The sequence below is a fragment of the Caenorhabditis elegans genome, chromosome III (assembly GCF_000002985.6).
Source record: "Caenorhabditis elegans chromosome III".
NCBI lineage: Eukaryota > Metazoa > Nematoda > Chromadorea > Rhabditida > Rhabditidae > Caenorhabditis > Caenorhabditis elegans.
The window spans coordinates 7,258,991-7,277,581 of NC_003281.10; the positions used below are offsets into that span (position 1 = coordinate 7,258,991).

Here is an 18,591-nt window from a genome sequence, read left to right on the forward strand (position 1 = left end):
TCAGAATAATCCACAACAAAAATGGGAAACGAAAACTCATCACTTGTAAAAATTCGAAGAGGAAGCAAAGAGCCAAATGTGATTATCGAATGTGTCGACTCGAAAAAGTAAGTTCTAGATTTCGTGATTTTTGATTTCAAATTGAAGAACAAAAAGAGATGAGGTCAAGTTTATTGAATTCCATTAAAGTCTAAACGATTTAGAGGTTCAGCGGGTTAAGAGCTCTTCACTTTTTTCTCTACCGAATATTTTTTGCACATGTTTAAGAAATGAGTTTCACAAAAAAATAAAATGAGTTCTCGTTCATTGAGAATACGTATATTTTTCATAATTTCCCAAATTGCACTACTTCGTAGTAAAAACCGTGTTTTTTTGACACGAATAAGCAACAATTTTGCCAGTTAGCAAATTTTTTAGAAAGGCGATCTCAGCCTATATTAGCCTGACATAGTTGAGCATCGAAATGCAACTAGTTTAAAAAATTGGGTTTATCAGCCAAAAAACATGTTATTGCAGGATTAAACTTGGGGTGCTATTTCTAAAATTATGCAGAAAATTCCAGAACTGCCAAATTTTTGGCAATCTATATGTTGACGAGATCCTTCCCTTTAAATTTTACCTTCACTTTAAATTTTACTGAAATTCTGAAAAACTCATGCTCACCAGTTGGCACCGCTAATATGAACTTCTGAAGAAACGTTCACACACTCTAATATATGTTTATTTCTTATGCACCAATCTTCTTTTTTCCAAGTTCAAACATTAAAATTGTATACATTTTCTGACTATTGAAATTGAAATTCTCTCATTTAATTGGGAATGTGCAAAAACTCACGTTTTCTTCGTCTTCTGAAAATAATTTGCTTGCGAATATTTTTCTTCACAAATCCGACGCTTCACTTTTTGAAAATCTTATGGAGCTGGTGTTCCAAAAGTGAGAAATATAGAAATTGAATTTGTATTCTTTGTACTTTTTTGTCAAACTGGGAAGATACACAAATAAGGATATCTAATATAATCATTTTCCAACTTCCGTGTGTATTTGATATATGCAAATTGGGTTTCCCCTATTTGTTTTCCTAGATCAGTTTAGATCAATTTATATAATATGACTGAAAATTATCTATTTTTAGAGCAAAATTAAATTTATTAGTTATAAAACTACTTAACTCCCCTAACTTTCTGAAAATTTTTTTGGAAAAGATAGGGATTTCAAATGTTGTGTCTTTTCATGAAAATACCAAATTACTGATAAAACCTGAAACATCACATCATAAGTCAAGCGGAAATCCAAAAGGTTTTCAACTGGAAACTATTGACGTCTTATTTGTTGAAATATTATATTTCCTCTGTGGTATATCAACTACTTCTGATCACATATCAACGTCAGTTTATGACAAAAAATGTTGAGAAGAAGAAGCCATTTTCAATTATTTGCAAAGTGGACAAGATTTCTCACTTTGTCATTGATTATTTTCAGTTATAGCCACTTAGTTTCAACTTTATTTTTGAATTTTGCGATTTGGAAAATCATCATTTTCTAGAAATTCAGATATTCTATCGATAGCAATGATTGTTTTATAAAAGTTGATTATCCGCCTAGAGATCGAATTATCAGGTCGTCCCATAAGTTTTTGTACTTTTTTAAAACTTTTTGAACAAGTTCTAAACTGACAGAACAAAATCGAATCTTTTATAAATGCGCATGTATAGTATGTACTACTTGTCAAAATTTTTATGCGTTATTTCAATATCCTCCTGATAACAATCACGGAAACCAGAGCCACAAATAGCGACATACCCAAATAATGGGAGGTGTTTTCCTTCGTCCTGCTATTCACAGGGAATTTATCAATGAACATGAAAACATAGTATTAGTAAAGATAATGATTCAAAATACATGTTCAGTATGGTTAAAATTATCATTAGCACTTATTAGCCGTTTTGGACGTGGACTATTTGGCTCATGTTTATCAAGCACTGAGTGAACATCTTCATGGAATAATTTCTCACTAAAAGTGATGGGATTATTTTGATTGTTGTTTCTAATTTTATATAACAATACTTGCATAGTACAAATACAAACTTCGTTTTACTTGCTGATTTCTCAATCATAAATTAGAAGCCCAACACTATAAATGTCGGGTATCACATGAGGTTGGCCATGTAGATTGTTTGAACGAAGAGGCCACCAGTAAAGTTTGTTAATTTATTTATGATACATATATCCACTTCTAAATAACACTAGACTTAATTATCTATCTTTCATTCCGAGGACTAAATGGACCAATATATGCTTCAATCACTCCTATAGGCAATTGTTAAAAGTACAAAATAGTGTGGTTACAATGTTCTCAATTATAACATCTCCCCATGACTGAAAAAATTAAATTTTTTTAAAATTTTGACTGCACATGATGTGCACTTATCGTAAACATACACGATGCACCCGTTCCATTCCCAGCGGCTTCACAGGAATCAAAAACTCGGGCGCCATATTTAATTGGCCTCAACAATTGTGTTTAGCTACAGTAGTTTTTCCGGAATAGTTATACTAAATTTAAAATTATTTAAAACAAGAGTGTGGAAGCATCTACTTGACAGTATATATTAACCATTACTTTAAGCTCTGGGTGGTGTAGAACAAACTCCAGAAGGAATGGTGTAAAAAGCTGATTCTATAGTTACTCGTTTTTCTAAACAACCGCGGGGGCCTGGGATGCCAGAGTTATGTTGCAATAAGGTGACAAGTTGGTGACATGCTACCACTAATATAAAATCTTAGAATTGTCCGAAAAAGTTTTGGGAATAATTCGAAAAAAAGTACAAAAACTTATGGGACGACCTGATACTTTATTACGACTTAAGTTGACACGATAGAAAAACAGCAGACTTCTATTGAAAAATTTTATATTTTTATGCCTGAAAATATAGATATTTACTTCTAAAATAACACTGGAAATATGCTTAATTTGTTAGTTAAGTCCAGTTAGTTAAAAAATTACCCAATCTTTTTGTAGTTATGAATTTGGAGCTTAAAATCTGAACCGGCCCAGAAAACTAAACTTTTTAACTTTTCTCGATTTTTTCCAGACAAGTGCGTCATTGTCTGAATATTTTTCACTTTTCACTTCCACTTTAACTTCCACCACCCTCAACTCAAAATCCTTCGATTGTTTTGCTCTTTTCTTACCCATTTCTCCTGGGGGCGCCGTTCACATGGTCTCGGATCTCTCAATCATCCCTCAGGCGTCTGAACAAACCACTTTTTTTGCGGAGAAATGACGACAAAAAACAGATAGAAAGAAAAACTGATGAATATTTTCGTGGTTCAGAACATAGAACAATTTTATTGTGCTTTTGATCAGAATTTTGATTATGAGTGGTCTATGTTTTAAAGTTGTTCAAATGTCACAAATTTTGTATGTCCCTGTGATTTCAAGGATGTCTGATTGTGAGCAATGAAACTCTCCTGTAGTGTATGGTTACTGTTAGGATATTATGTTGCAGCCAGGCGTTGAAGATGTTGCAGTAGGCGCAAATCACCCTGTTTTTAGATTTGAATTACAATTCGGTGCATGTGTTTAAAGTCACCAATAGTCCCAATTCCAAGAACTTCCCAGAAATAGGATATGTTTTCCCTGTTTTGCAGAGCTCGCGGCGGTTTCTAGTGTCTCATTTTCAGGAGATTTTCGAGTTGAATGCGGAATTTGGTCTAGAAGAAACGGGTGGGAGCCACATACACACACAAATTCAATTTCTGTTCATGCCCATGTCCAAGAGAATAAAAAAAGAAGATAAAGAGACAAAAACGGGCGGTACTTTTTCTGCTGCTGCTATTCCTGCCTGCAGCTTCTCTCTCCCATTCTGATTCTTTTCTATTCAATTGAATCCCACTGATTTTTGCGCTCACTTGACAGGATTCTTGTATTTGGGTTCGCGGATACACCCACACTTGGACTTTTTCTTGTTTTTCGCATTTCTCTATGCACTGCCCTCACTAGTACAAGTACAAGAAGTAACTTTCAGTCTCATTTTGTTTTTCAGATTTGTAGCAATTTGTCAATTTTAGGATCCTCGAGTTGTGTTCCGAAAAAATATTCGAAATTTCGTCATTCCTCGAATAGTTCAGAACATTTTTCAAGCATTGTTTTGTACTAGCGGGAGCATAGGGTATTAAGCATCTACAAGGACACATGTCATCACAATTTTGCTAGATGTGGTATATTATCTGTAATCTACATTACCATCTATGAGACTTCAACCTAGATTTTCAACGATTATATTTTACAAGAGCATTTATTCCGAACTCTGATCATCTTGACTAATATGTAGTAAGATTTTGTGTGGTTCTTTTTTTGCTTAAAAACGACTGGGTGGAGCAGACGGCAATTAATTGCTTCATTCATTTATCAATGGACCCAAAATGGAACATTGAAGTGCCTGGAAATTCAGAGACCACTTTGAAATAAACCGATTGAATCATCAAGTTGACCGCTAGCTGGTTAAATTGATTAGGAAAGCAGGCACGAAAACATGAATACGCCTACGATTTTTCGTAACAGAGTTCCGAAGTAAACAGAATTTAGATCTGAAATATTAGCTCAGAAAATATATTCTATATTTTGGTATCAACCTGACTGGAAACTTCCTCTAAGAAACTTTTGTGCATCGACATTTTTCAATTTTAACAGTTAGCTGTTTCTTTAAAATTCGAATATATTTTTACGGCGTATGATATAAAAAGCTGCCGGTAGGATGCACAGAAAGCGAGTGAAGAGGCGCACCTGCCAGCGTGGAATGTCTATTTAGATCATTATCCTTTCATAGACATACCAGATTCGCAGCGGGACCCATCACAATGTTAAGCTTCCGGGTTTGGATTTCCTTCATTTGAAAACTTCTATTTTCCACGAAGTTCCTTTTTTTACAAAACTTGTGTTTCCATTCTGTTTTCTCTTATTCTTTTTTCCGAACTAATGAATCGTGGAGCTACTTCAATTAAGCTGATTAGCAATGACTGAAACCCCTTTCCATCTTTCTCTCTTCTCCATCCAGCCGCCTTCAAATTTTTAATCCGACAAATGTGCTCTTGGTACGTATTTGCAGGTTATAAAAAATAAATAATTCAAATCCATTTTCCCATTGAACTCTATAAATACAGCTGACGGATGAGCTCATTTATAATCAATGTTTTCTTTTTACAGAGACCATCTGAGCACTCCGGTGTATCGAAAGAAATCAAGGAGAAGTGTGAGTCAATCGAGACCAACTTCTATTATTGAACCACCAAAACGAAGTATCGTACCTCCGATTCCTGCACTTATTAAAGGGCAATTGTCTGGAGACGATTCAATTAGTATTGGATCCAGGAAAAGTTCTGGTGAGTGGATCTTTTTTTTTAAATTAACTTGCACTAAAATTGACTGTTTTGCAAAATCTAATAGAAAATCTAATGCACTATCTAATAGATTATGATTTTGCTGGCAATTGCCGTCTTTAGTTTGGTACTATTCCTGTCAATTGACTTCGATCTATTTTTTTCATTTCATTTTAATTATTTTGAGTTTTCTGATCACTCATTCACTTTCTCACGGTTGGTTATTGTAAATCCGGGCGGCTCGGAACTTTAGTAAAAACAACTGAAAGAGTCTTGATCTTTGATGAGAGATTTTTGACTTTCAAAATGAGTTCTTTGGGACAAGTTCCCTAGAACTCTTTCAATGTTTAACTTTGGTAGGTCAAATTTTCAATTCCAAAACTGATTTAAAAAGTGTGAAATAGATCCAAATATCTTTCAAAAATCATTAGATACGTCTCATTCTTATCTTTCTAAACCAACTTTTTTCGTTGGCAATTTTAGGAACATTGCCTCTTGAACCTGCAAAATTGTTATTTATATCTCATCCGTTCTGAATCATCGACTCAATTTGAGTTTTTCATTCTCCGGAAACCTCAAAAATGACTTTATTTTTCCGTTTTATTACCAAAAAACAAGTAGCTCCAAATTGCTTCTCAGTGACTGACTCTACCCGGAAAAGGAGAGGGAAACCCGCAAAAAACGTCTGGAGAATATAAAAAGAAGCTTGAGGAAATATACTTCTTTCTTTATTTCTTTTCAATACATCTCTATCTTCAATGCCATTTCAATAGTAATAACCTTCTCCTCCTTCATCTTTTTCTACCACTACCACCCCCACATGCTGCTCTCTCTCTGTTTTTTTTATATTTTATTTTATAATATTTGTGGTGCCTCTCATTCATCTCATCATCATCATCATCATTCCCATCAACATCTTTATATGAGCACACTCAATTTCTCATTTTCAGTTTCCAATTTCCGACTATCAAGCGACGGTTCCGGTGATTCATTGTTAAGTCCATTGACTGCTTCATCTAACGATCGACGCAGAAGTCGAAGTTTGTGTTCTGCCCAAATGAAGGACGACGCACAGGTAAGGCTCTTTGATGCTTAATGTGAAGTACGGTCATTCAAGATTTTATTTTAACTTAACCTAAATAGTCTGAAGTTCAGAAATAACAACAAAACATTACTTTGAAAATTTGGAGAAAATTAGCAATTCGCTCGGCCAAATTTTAAACCAATCAGTATTCGGAGTTCAAAGATGTTGGATTTGGTTCGGAAAACCCCAATTTTAAAAATGTCTAATATTTCTATTCGAACTTCTTCCAAAACACTTTTGATCCAAACAACGATTTCGAGCTTCGCACGTCAGTCTGATGATAGGCTCAAGAGTTGAAGGAGAAAATTGCCGATTTGTAGTTCAACCATCATTTTTTGATTTGCACAATTTAGGGATTTAGGGAAAGATTAAAAAGTTTCTGTAATCAAATTCTCCTGAATTCTGAGAACCTTCACAAGAACCCAAAAAGTTGTTCCTTGTTTAACCGAGGGCACCTTCCATTGTCAGAATACAATTTGTTCTCCTCTTCTCTTTGCAATTTAATGGAAAAAAAGGAAAATGGAAATCTTGAAATCAAAATCCCAGGAGACCATCATGTTCTTCTCTTTCTACTTTCTTCAAGATGTGCTAACCTTATTATTCTCATTATCCTAAAATAGACAGAAAAGAGTGAGAGAATAAGAGATAAAAAACAGTCAGACATTCTATTCCATCCTCCTCCCCCATAGATCATCCTCAATCCAAGATTACAAGGCAAATATATTTCGTTTTGATCATTTTTCATATTTGTTGAGCTTCATCTTTGTTGATCTTCAGCTTCAAAGTTCTTAATTTGTTCCCTCCACTGTTTCATGTCTTTCGGGCCATCAGACTCCGGAAATTCGGTTTCAAAGAAAACGAAAAATCGGCGCAGACATATTTCTATTATTCGCGCGATATTCTTTGTATTCAAAGTTAAAAAGGTTCGAGTTTTTGAATTTTCAAAAAAGCTTAAAAGTCACAAAGGTCGAGCACAGTGCACTATCATTAGTTTCGCATATATAGAAAATACATCATTTTTGTATTATGAGAGTATATGAAAACATGCATTCCATGTCGATGATGCGATTAACTGAACAATTTTCAGGCGGTAGCTGCACAACAAAACAAAGATGATAAAACTGGAGGAAGTGGTGGAAGGAAGGCAAGTAGTGGATTGGTACCATCACTTAATAGACTACGAATTCAACAATGTTTTAAAGCAGCAAAGTGAGTTGAATCTTTATTTTCAGAATTTTTGAATGTGTCAATAGACTTTGCCAAGTTTGATTCTATACTACACCCACATCATAAACTATTCACATATTTCATTGGTATTTTAACTGTAAGAGTAACTAAATCAAACACGCTGGCTACATTACCAGTGGACGTTTCTATAGTGTAGTCGTTACAACTTATAAATATACTTAATGTTCCATAAGTCTTATGTTGGTATTTTATATTCTGAGATCCGAATTCTGTTCATTTCCAGACCATCAATCGGTGATGCAATAATGAAAAGAGCGGCAGCGTCGCGAGCGGAAATGAGAACAATGTTATCGAAAATGAATGAGAAACAAATCGAATGTCTGGGCAAACAAATGTTCGAATTGATTACTGATGCTGTCGAAAATGCTGATAAGTCCGAGAAGGTAAGGGCTTTTTTTCGACGAGAAGATGAATATTACAAATGAATATTGGAAAGTTCAATAAAATTTTAAACATTGTCTTTTTAGCCATCAGTTGAACGTTTTCTATGAATTCTAATCTTCATTCACTTTGTATTTGATATTCTTCGGATTTCAAATCCATACCTAAAGCTATTTTACTGAAAATGACTTATTTGTCAAGTACGATGTGAATTTAATTCCATGTAAAGAATATATTGACGTAAATCAAGAATGTAGATAATCTATAATCTTGATTTTGAATCAAATCCATTAAACTTTTATATCAAAATATACCAATGACATTTATATCTAAGTTTGGAAACTTTATTTGGAAAAGTTAGGGAAAATACTTTATCCACAAATCCACTTTTACAGTTCAAAATACAATGAACGGTGACTGGTGCGATTTTATAGGTTTCCTTTCGTGGTATTTCTGAACTTTTGATTATTTTTTGGTAATTAAAGCATGTCCACAACTCACGCTACTCCACCTCTAATGTCAAAATGTATCTTTTCTTCACCAAAAAGTATATATTCCAGGTTCTCACACACGCCCGACAACTCGGTGGAACATATGCATCTTTATGTCCTTTGGGCTTCCGACCTGATCTCTTCGCCCCTCTTGCTGATGCAGCAATTGCAGAATGTGTCAAACTTGATGGAGTTCATAAAAGATGTGAAACATTGTCTGCATGGAGCCAACTATTCTCTGCTTTGTTCACTGGTGTACGAGATGGTTATTATCAAAGAGTACGGCATCAGAGAAGAACTTCGTTACCGCAGAATACTATCACGAAACAGGTAAAAATTTGCTAACTTTTTTTGATAACTCTTGATTTCGGGAAAAGGTGAAAAAAAATCAATTCAAAGTTGCGCGTGGAATGTGATGCAGCAATTGTTGAGAGAAGTTTGCAAAAACCGTACAAATGCGGCACATTCTACGCGCAAATTTTATATTTTTACAAAACCTTTTTAATGGAAAACAAGAATAATTGAAACTGAAGTATATACCTAATAGGAAGTAACATGCCGGCATTATTTTTGATAAATTCTTAAAATTTCATAAATTTTCAGCTTTCCGTCGACTTTTCGAAAACATCCGACACGAGCTTCGTCCGATAAATACCTGAAGCCTTCAATAATTGTTTCCAACTATTTTTCTCTTCATAAGATAATCTCATCAATTTTTGCTGTAAATAGTTTTTTCTTCACTGAAAAAAGAAAAGCACATTTCCATTTCAATTTCTCATCTTCTTCCTTTCATCCAGGGTTTGTGTATGTTGATCTCAAATCATCAATATATTCATGTTATTTTTCAATCATTTATTATTTTTATTATTTTTTCTCTATTTTTTTTTGAATAAATCTTTCAAACATGAAAAGAAAATAAATATAAGAAAAGTGAAATGCTAAAAAAAGAGTTGTAAGGGGAGCGTTGTACCCGACATAGGAGCAACAGACAACATGAGTTAGAAGAGATTACAAGCTCGACACTTGCCACGTGGACTAAGGGGGTGTGTAAAGCAGATTAAACAATAAAGAATCCTACTGTACAAAACAAAATCATATACAATTTCTAGGCATTTAGGATGTTCTAAACCCCATCAGCAACAAGACTTTGACCGTATCGAAGTGGGTCACCCGCTTTGATGGCAAATTTAATAGTGGGTGGAGCTTGGAAAACGAGGACGATCGTCGATCCGAGACGGAACTCTCCAACACGTTCACCCGAAACATATGGTGCATGGATTTCTGTTTCAGTGTTCATTATTTTCTGAGTTTTCCTGCGAACAATGTTCGTTCGGAGTGAAGGTTCGGCGTCGACGACAATGTCTCCGACGTTTGTTGCAGCGACAGCAGACATTGAAAAGAATCCGTGTCTCCAGCTACCATTGAGCACAACTCTGAAAATATAATATTAAAATTGCTGAGTTTTTGTTTTCTAAGAAAACAAATTTAGTAGCAAAAACAATTTTTTGGCTATTTCAGACCAAAAAAGGAAAGTTTTTCAAAAAGTATGCTGTTTTGGTCGAATTTTTAATGACATCCCTGGTACTCTATATTCTCAAATTCAACAAAAATTTTCAACACTGACCGTTCATTCAAACAGAATAAATGTGGCACATGACTCAACAGAGTCGGTCGAACCGATAGAAGCAGTCCCGGAACATGACGACATTGATTGGCAACCCATCTTGCAGGTGAATGGAATGCATGATAATCTCCAGGTGCCAAATAGATGACAACTTGATACAAGTCGAGTTCATCTTTTTGTGGAAGATCCACATCACCAAGGAATTTATCCACGTCGTAGTCATGTCCTTTCACATATTCAATCTTGTTATCTTCAACTTTTCCAAAATGAAGAACTGTTCCATCTGCTGGAGAAACTAATGGAGAAGCACTGATCGGGCGTGTTGATTCCTTGAGTTTTCGATTGAAAAATGCGGCAAATGATGGGTAATTCTTGAAATCTGGATCCACACAGTCATCCATTCGACAATCATACATTCGGGCAAATCCACCGAGAAGATGCTCGCGGAGCCAGACGGGAATCTCTTGATTTGCCAATCCTCCAATGACACGGCTAGCAGTGTTGAATGGAAGAGACAGGTAGACACGAATCTTGAAGAAAATGTATTAGAAATATATTGAGTTTCAATACTGGTAAGATTTTTAAATTTTTTCCAAAGTTTATTTTAGTTACCCTAGAGGAACCCTCAAACACTTACAATTTTCTAACATTCCTATATTACCCAGACGCGAAATTTTGCGCAAAAAATACCCGGTAAAAAATTGTGACGACAATTTTTTGTAATGCGTAAAGTACTGTAAGAACTAAAGTAAGTACTTTGAAGAGTACTGTAATAAACATACTTTTATCGTAAAAACATAACTAATCGATGAAAATCCCGGAGGAACGTAAGTTTGAAATTACAGTACTCCTCTATGTGTACACATTTTTGAACTTAACAAAAAATTGTTGTGTCACCGGTTACCGTATCCTTAAGCAAAATTTCGCATCTGGGTAAAACTTGTAGGATACTTTTTTTGTTTGTAATAAAAAATAGGCTTACAAAATAATAAAAAACAGTTTCAAACAAAAATCAACGTAGAAATTTTCGAAATTTTCGAGAAAAAAATTGTTTCTCACCTTCCAATTACTGTAATAATGCTTGCTATCCACAATTTCTCTCCAATCCGGAGTGAATAGATACCCAACATATGAAGCTCCGCCGATAATCAATGTTGAGACAGACAACCATTTCACCCAACTCCCTGAAAAAAATACATTTCAATCAAACTCCTTATCGAAATTGAATTTTTTCATTTTAAATTTTAAGCTTATTGCTTTTATTGATGCTTTCCGATGATAAAATTCTGACCGACGTACCCAAAAAGTTGGTAAAATCAGCGAACATTGGACTCTCGTGAAACATTTTAAAATTTTAAATCAAGATTATTGAAAGTGGAATTGAAATGACCGCATGAGTCATGTTTTTCATGTTTTGAACATATGCAAAAATGACGAATTGGGAGTTTAAAAACAAAACGGAAACATTTAAAAAAAATGCATCTAACTATGAATTTGGATTTTTAATTTTTTTTTAAACACTTTCCCGGAGGAAAATGTTCTTTTTGAATATATTTTTAATTTTTGTATAATAAAGATACATTTTTGGATAAACTTGAGGAACAAAGATGAATTTTGATTTTTTTTTTTCAATTTTAAAAATAACTGACTCTTTTATACTCATTCTCTTATTATTCTCAAAAGACTGTTTTCATCCTGTATGGGATCCCTATGAGTTCAATTTTAGAAAATCGGTCACTTTTCGTACTTACAAAATGCCACAAAAATCAAAAAAGGATTGAGTGCCATTAGTGAATCAGGATGAAGAAAACCACCAGAGTAGATATCCAACATTTCTTTTTCCAAAAAAAAAAAACAAATAAGATTGTGAAGATCACTTATTCCGTTCGTCTATTCACATCGCAGTGTGAAAACACGGTAAGTGTGTATGGGAAAGTGGGCGGAGCTTAAAATTGTTTAAGTTGATAAGAAGAACTTTTGAGACGAGATAATAGAGATGTGAACGCGGAAAAATAACAATTTCAGGTCGAAAGATACGAAATACAAGAAGGTGATGATGCTTCTATTGAGAGGAAATTGTAGATGGTAAATGAGAGAGTGAGAGAGACTTAGAATAACAAAGACTCAGACAAAATAAGAAAATGAGAAAGAACATGTGATGAGAATGAATGGAAATGACGAACTGAATTGGTATTTTCCAAAATGACGAACTTTGTGCGGTGATGTAACGAACAGTTCCCTATTTGGATGATAATATATTTTTTAAAAGAAAAAAAAACAAAAGATAAGAACTGAAAGAGATGAGCACAAATCAGTGGAACTATGGTCAAATGTGGAGACGTTTTTTATAAAAATTTAAACGTTTTTGAATTGGGTTATAATGGTAATCATCAGTTCTGAAATAAATGCTGCATTCATCATTCTTTTCTAATTCTTCTTTGAAAGATACTTGCTATTTGCCAGCCTTCAAGTTAATTCCAAAAAAATTCCGAAAAAAACTTTGTTAGGCGTTCACTTCTGTAGTTGTAGATTCAGACGAAATCAAGTGAAATCAAGTGGAAATAATTTGAAATAAACTTTAAACTGTTCGTATTTGCCTCGATTTTAATAATGCTCAAATATCAACCAAGATGATTTTTTAAAAGCAATAAAAATGTATTTTAACCGAAATTTTGAAGTTATTTAGTAGACTTTCAACAACTACTAAGTTAACCAAAAAGCAAAAGCGGACAAGTAGGCACCTCTCACTTCAGGTCAGAAGTTGTTACACTACTGGTAGGACAGTGTAAATTCAAGATACAATCATCAGAATGTCGGAATTTTTTCGATTGAAATTTTTCAATAAGAAAATACTCTCCATTATAAGAGTACACCGGAAACAAACAGAACGAGGCAAAAAATGTCGAAATTGTGTAAAACGGAGACCAATTATATGAGATGATGATGGACGCAGTGAATCTGAACGTATAATACCACCCAAAAAAAGTAGAAAATAACAGTGTAGACGAAGAGAGAATAGGGAATACGCAAATTCATTCGTCCCCTGGTAAACAAGCGGGGGACCCCCCGTTCATCTCACCCGATGAGTCATGTGATTCTGATGAGGCGGGGTCCATTATTTGTGACAATGAGAGTGAGGGAGAAGAAGAGACGCAGACATTAGGAATGGATAGTCATGTGGGGAATGTGCTCGAGAATAGAGTTCCGGTGATGTGTGTGGCATGATGCCCCGATCGTTACGGTTTTTGAAGAGGACGCGAGTGATGTTTTTTCATAGAATGAAAGTGGATAGAGTAAGAGTAAATATAATAAAGATATTATATTACATAATCTGTACTTTTTATTTTTAGTTTTACTGGTTTGAGAAAAACCCAGAAAATGTCTTGAATTTTTGAATTTCTATTGGTAGGAGCATATATTTCCGGTATCTGCCAGTATGTTTTACGACAAGAATATGTAATCAACAAAAGTACAACAAGGAACCGTTTCAAATGTAATCCATCTAAATCCATGTTTCCCTAATATTATTAGTATGTGATAATAAAATTACCGTTCTTATTAATAGGTTCATAAGTTCAAATAATATCATCTCATCTAATATCAAACTAGATGTTCTTTGATACCTTTTTCCCACCTCGACTGGCCATTTCTTTTCATTAAGTTCTGCATTAGGCTCCACCTTTTCCTGCCGTCCTTTTTCCTTATCAGTTACCGATTTATCACTTAACTTCTCGTCCCGGGGCTAGAAACGGATACAGTGCAAGAAGAGAAGCAGAAACAAAAACACAAAAGCAACTAAAGTGTAGGGTTTTGATATGGAAAGGGAATTTCTAAAAAATAGAAACACTTTTTCCCAGAGGAGATGATGAAAATCACGTGTTGGGTTGATGCATTCTTCCGATGGCCCGATATTGTCCATTGGATGTACGGAAGACAGAATATCACGTGAGAGGAAAGGACAACAAAGAAAGGGGGAGGAGTTTAAAGAACTTGCAATAACTTACAATATTGTACAATAACGTGATCAAAATGTTGTCAAATCGGTAAATTTTAATATTTAGAGCAGCATGTGAAACGCAGAAAACTTCTGCTGAAAAGTCGCTTTGAAAAATATTCTTCTCGGTTCACTGATTTCAAAATTTTAATAGAAAACCACCAGAACCCTGCACATGGAGAGCGTGTGACCCACACAATCCCAAAAAATGTGGAATTTCTAAATAAATTAGAGATAATAAACATGTGTTTTGCTCAATGACCAGTAGGTTTTTTGCGAGAAAAATCTATCCTATTGGAAAATTATAGTTTTTATTATAGTATTTTACACGGAATTGGATAGATCTTAATCTAGATTTAGAGTTTAAGGAAAACCAATGATTTGTAAATACCGACAAAACCCATAAAATTTAAATGCTATGAATTTGAAACAGTTCAACGATAGGAAAACACATTATTTTTTTCAGGATTATTTTCTAGAGTACATCATGTTAGATTTCAAAGGAAACAATGTCCATCTTCAGAATATATTCTTAATGAAAAGAATGCCGAAATGTCTTTTTGATTGTTGAAACATGTGAAACTGCTCTACGTGGATAAGCATATAGACTCCAGGAATATCGTATTTCCGAAAGGTACAATCAGATGACCACAAAAGTATGTGGCGTGACGCATGTAATCCAACGTGTCAGGTTTCTCGTGTCTGAACCAATTTGGATCAAAGAATCAAATCACGCCATTATCTTGTTTTACTTTTGCAGCAATCGAGATTATTGTTCTACGAACATTGTTCAATCAAACTACGGTAGTTTTTTGTTGAAGCAGAAAAAGAAATGGAGGAGGAACTACTAATATTGGAAATTGGTATAGATGTAGATGAAGAATGATCGACATAAGAAGAAGAAGAAGAAAAAGATGCAGGTCGAGGAGGACTTCTTTTATGTTTGTACGACCGATTTCAAACCAGGTTTGGGAGGACTGTGCAGCACCTGTTGCTTCTGTTGATGGAGAGAAAAGCTGCTGAGAATGAAGGAGGCCGAAAGAGCAAATAGTGATGGAAATGGTCGATATGGGAAAAAAATGAGACAAAAAACAACAAAACGACGCAGAGATCGAACAGAATCCTGACTACTGTATTTGAGCGTATTTATTGCAGATAATTGTACTAGGAAATGTCGACTGAATTTTATAACTATATACATTCTACAGTAGTAAATTGAGTGAAACTAAATGTAAGACACTTAGGAAGAAGTCAGCGAGAAACTATTTTGTAGGAACATGGAGGGTGCAATACTATTAGAGGAAATACGGTAATTGCTATTTTTAGTTTTTTCCGTGGAATCATAAAATTTTTTCTCTAGTCATTTGATTCAAAACTTAAAAAAAAACAGAAGCCAAATATATCTTGTACAAATCTATTTAACAACTCGCCACGACTAAAAACCAAAGCAGAAATGGGACAATTTAGTTCAAACACAGAAGTAGAACACATAGATCACAGTTATTTGAACAATTTTTGTTGGGTTTTCGAACATACGATTCTATTTTGAGGTTTTTTCGGGTATTTTTTTGAGGCGTTTTGACATTTTTCTTGCATTTTTCGATAAAAGGGGCTAAAAAGTGAAAAATGTTTCACTAGAAAATGAATTTTGAAACTATGTTCAACATTTTTGAATTTTCAAGGAAAACGTTTTAGAATTACATTTATTAAATAATTGGACATCTTTCTATCTAGTGATTAATTTATACATTTTCAGAAAAATTTCAGGGCGAAATGATAAGATTTAAATTGAACATTAGGTTTTTTTTTGAAAATACACAATTTTTAAATTAATCAATCCATAAAATAAAAAACTAACTTTTCTTTTTCTGGGATGCTCCAATTATCACTTCCTTCGTCGCGTACACATTTTTCGATTGATTCGTCAATTCACGGACGCTTCGGAGCATCATTGGCGGGCTCACAACCTGCTCAAGAAGCATAATTTATTTATTTGAAAAACTTTTTTTTTAAACTTCTAGAAATATTTCAGGAGTTTGTTACGAAAACAGCAGGCTCACAGTTTTCGTTTTTCTTTCATAAAAATGTGTTTTTTTAATTAGAAAAAAAATGAATTCTAAAAGAATACTTTTTTAGAAACAGCAGGAAGCATTCTGGCGGACCGAAGAACGTTGAAAAGTGGCATCATGTTTTCTGGTGAGAACCTGGCAAAATTAGAATTCTTCAAACTTCGAATGTATAAAAATATTTCAAAAAAATAGCATCTAGGTTCATGACCCGAAATGTGAAAGATTTGAAAATGAACAAAATTTCGAACAAATCATTATTTTTATGACAAAACGAGCAAGGAGTAAAATGGGCGATAAGTGTAACAATAACATTCAACAAAAAACAAAGAGATAACGGGAAGAAACAATTTTAAGAACTGGTTGGAAAACAAGTTGAAATGAGCATTTTTAAGAAAATGTTCAATAACTTCCAAATTATTTTCTTATAAATCGGATATCTTCAAAGCGCGTTTAGAGTCTCAAGATGGCATTGAACTTGAGCCAAAACGGAAAGCACATTCTCCTCAACACGTTCGCTGCGAGACCCATTTGAAAGAGAAGTTGTTCTAATGAGCACATCGAATGCATCTTCTGCGCGACGCCATTCTGCCAATTCTTCAGATTCCACAGCTGCATCCACGCCGGCAACTCCACCGAATACAAGCAATATTTTTCTGTAATAATTTTAGTTAATAAAATCTTCATTTTTTATTCATTTTTAAAAGGATATATCTCGAAATGTTAGTAATTATATGTGAATAAATCTTACGGTTTGTTTAAAATGCAAACATCCATTTGAGAAGCCAGCTTTCCACGTGGAGATACTCCGGCCACAATGTCAAACTTTTTTCTGAAAATTTGGGAGTTTAAAAATTATTTAAAGTATTCTCATAATATGAACTTACGCTTGGAGAACTTTCTGTAATCCAGTCATAAGTCGCACAGAATATCCCCAATATAAACCAGTTTCACGGGTTACTGTAGCTCCACTTGTGATGCTTCCACGGTAAAGTTTGCATTCTGAAATTTATTTGTTTAGAATTTTAATATTAAATAGTGCAAGGCAGCAATACAATTTTACAGAATATTTAAGCAATAAATATTTAAATTAATTTTAAAACTTACGTTCGGTCAAATTCTTGATTTCTACAGTAACCCTTGTGTACGGTGGCAGTTGAACGGCGTCCGAATCAATTTCAAATTCCTTTTCCAATCCAATATTACAGATTGGTCCACGGCCATCTTTTGATCGTTTTTTCAGTACAACTCCTTCGCGGAATCGAAGTGTCTTTTCATCGTATTTAAGATGGTGCTGAGCGTCTAAAGGATTCAGAAGACCGGCATTTTTCAAAGGTTTTTGAATTGGAAATAGATCTTTTCGAAGGTATTGTGGACACTCGAGATACTCAAGAATTTTTGCAAGATAGAAGCATCCTTCATAGTTTGTTTCAGCTGGAATAAGATTTCCTTGCCACGTTCCGTTGTAGTATGCATTGACGGCTCTGAAAAATTATAATTTTCAACAAATGAAATTTTTTCCACAATTTTCAGTTCTTTTTAACGAATTTAAGTTAAAACTTACTCGTCCGTCATTCTACATGACTCGTCGTAGATAATAATTTCATCAACACGATACAAAGTAGCTGCTCTTGCAATTTGACCAGCCATATACGTTCGAAGTTCGGCTGATTGAGCATTATTCAGAAATTGACCAGGAACGGCGATGGAAATTGTGAATGGTGGAGCTGAATTATTGAAATTTGAAATTTTTAAATTTAATTTAAACGTTAACTCACTGTGATCGACTTTCTCAATTTTCGCTTTTTTTGCTTCTTCGGCTTCCTTGATAATTTTTTCTTCGTTTTTTCGCTTTTTCTCGTCTTTCACTGGAAATATATTAAAAATGAAAATAAACAAGCAATTAAATAACTTACTTTTTCTCCAATCTAATCGTTCCTCCTTTGTCGAATTGAACAATTTTTTACGAATGTCATTTTTCTCTTTAAATGTCTTTTTCTGATCAGGATGCATTTTCTGAAAAAACATTACTTTCAAATCGAATATAATTTGTGAAAGAACATTAGAACACTGAAAAATGTGAAAATTAGGACGGAAAAGTGGAAATTGTATAAAACTTTGCAAAAAAAATTGTTTTTTATTCGTAAATGCATTCGCGCTCCAATCGAACATCACATGCGCGGTTTTTCGAATATGAGTTTTTGCAACATTGGATTGATTTTCAATAATTTCACCGAGAGTAATATAAAGGAATATAGAATTAAAACTAAATTTGAATAAAAGTCACGTTTACGTAATGGATATTATCTCCCAGTTGCGAAGA

The 18,591-nt window shown here is 34.0% G+C and overlaps 3 protein-coding genes across 4 annotated transcripts; 1 reads left to right on the top strand and 2 right to left on the bottom strand.

Annotated features, from left to right (window-relative positions):
• B0361.4 (globin) lies at positions 1 to 9,514 on the top strand. The gene is made up of 7 exons (NM_066199.7): positions 1 to 107; positions 5,208 to 5,383; positions 6,331 to 6,455; positions 7,552 to 7,673; positions 7,936 to 8,095; positions 8,654 to 8,914; positions 9,188 to 9,514. The coding sequence occupies exons 1-7, from the start codon at positions 22 to 24 to the stop codon at positions 9,233 to 9,235; spliced, it is 978 nt and encodes a 325-aa protein (NP_498600.3). The 5' UTR covers positions 1 to 21; the 3' UTR covers positions 9,236 to 9,514.
• Positions 9,426 to 16,406, bottom strand: psd-1 (Phosphatidylserine decarboxylase beta chain). Of its 2 annotated transcripts, NM_001025957.6 has the most exons (5): positions 16,331 to 16,406; positions 16,061 to 16,169; positions 11,268 to 11,392; positions 10,209 to 10,738; positions 9,426 to 10,017 (listed from the first exon to the last, which is right to left on the bottom strand). In NM_001025957.6, exons 1-5 carry the CDS (start codon positions 16,388 to 16,390, stop codon positions 9,708 to 9,710), a joined length of 1,134 nt encoding a protein of 377 aa, NP_001021128.1. In that variant the 5' UTR covers positions 16,391 to 16,406; the 3' UTR covers positions 9,426 to 9,707. The 2 variants fall into 2 exon arrangements, with proteins under 2 accessions (NP_001021128.1, NP_001021127.1); NM_001025956.6 differs by lacking the exons at positions 16,061 to 16,169; positions 16,331 to 16,406 and adding an exon at positions 11,960 to 12,153.
• Positions 16,407 to 16,508: 102 nt separating this feature from the next.
• Positions 16,509 to 18,284, bottom strand: spot-1 (Putative methyltransferase spot-1). Its single transcript, NM_066201.5, has 7 exons — positions 18,185 to 18,284; positions 18,047 to 18,136; positions 17,833 to 17,995; positions 17,376 to 17,752; positions 17,156 to 17,270; positions 17,020 to 17,100; positions 16,509 to 16,924 (listed from the first exon to the last, which is right to left on the bottom strand). The coding sequence occupies exons 1-7, from the start codon at positions 18,279 to 18,281 to the stop codon at positions 16,711 to 16,713; spliced, it is 1,137 nt and encodes a 378-aa protein (NP_498602.1). The 5' UTR covers positions 18,282 to 18,284; the 3' UTR covers positions 16,509 to 16,710.
• Positions 18,285 to 18,591: the final 307 nt, after the last annotated feature.

Coding starts and splice junctions, on each gene's coding strand:
- B0361.4 (NM_066199.7), top strand. CDS start 22: ATGGGAAACGAAAACTCATCACTTGTAAAAATTCGAAGAGGAAGCAAA. Junction 6,456..7,551: donor AAATGAAGGACGACGCACAG/GTAAGGCTCTTT, acceptor AACAATTTTCAG/GCGGTAGCTGCACAACAAAA. Junction 8,096..8,653: donor ATGCTGATAAGTCCGAGAAG/GTAAGGGCTTTT, acceptor TATATATTCCAG/GTTCTCACACACGCCCGACA.
- spot-1 (NM_066201.5), bottom strand. CDS start 18,281: ATGCATCCTGATCAGAAAAAGACATTTAAAGAGAAAAATGACATTCGT. Junction 17,753..17,832: donor TCATGTAGAATGACGGACGA/GTAAGTTTTAAC, acceptor ATAATTTTTCAG/AGCCGTCAATGCATACTACA. Junction 16,925..17,019: donor GTTTGCATTTTAAACAAACC/GTAAGATTTATT, acceptor AAATTATTACAG/AAAAATATTGCTTGTATTCG.
- psd-1 (NM_001025957.6), bottom strand. CDS start 16,390: ATGATGCCACTTTTCAACGTTCTTCGGTCCGCCAGAATGCTTCCTGCT. Junction 11,393..16,060: donor AGCATCCCAGAAAAAGAAAA/GTTAGTTTTTTA, acceptor TATTTTTTTCAG/GGAGTTGGGTGAAATGGTTG. Junction 10,018..10,208: donor TTATTCTGTTTGAATGAACG/GTCAGTGTTGAA, acceptor TTATATTTTCAG/AGTTGTGCTCAATGGTAGCT.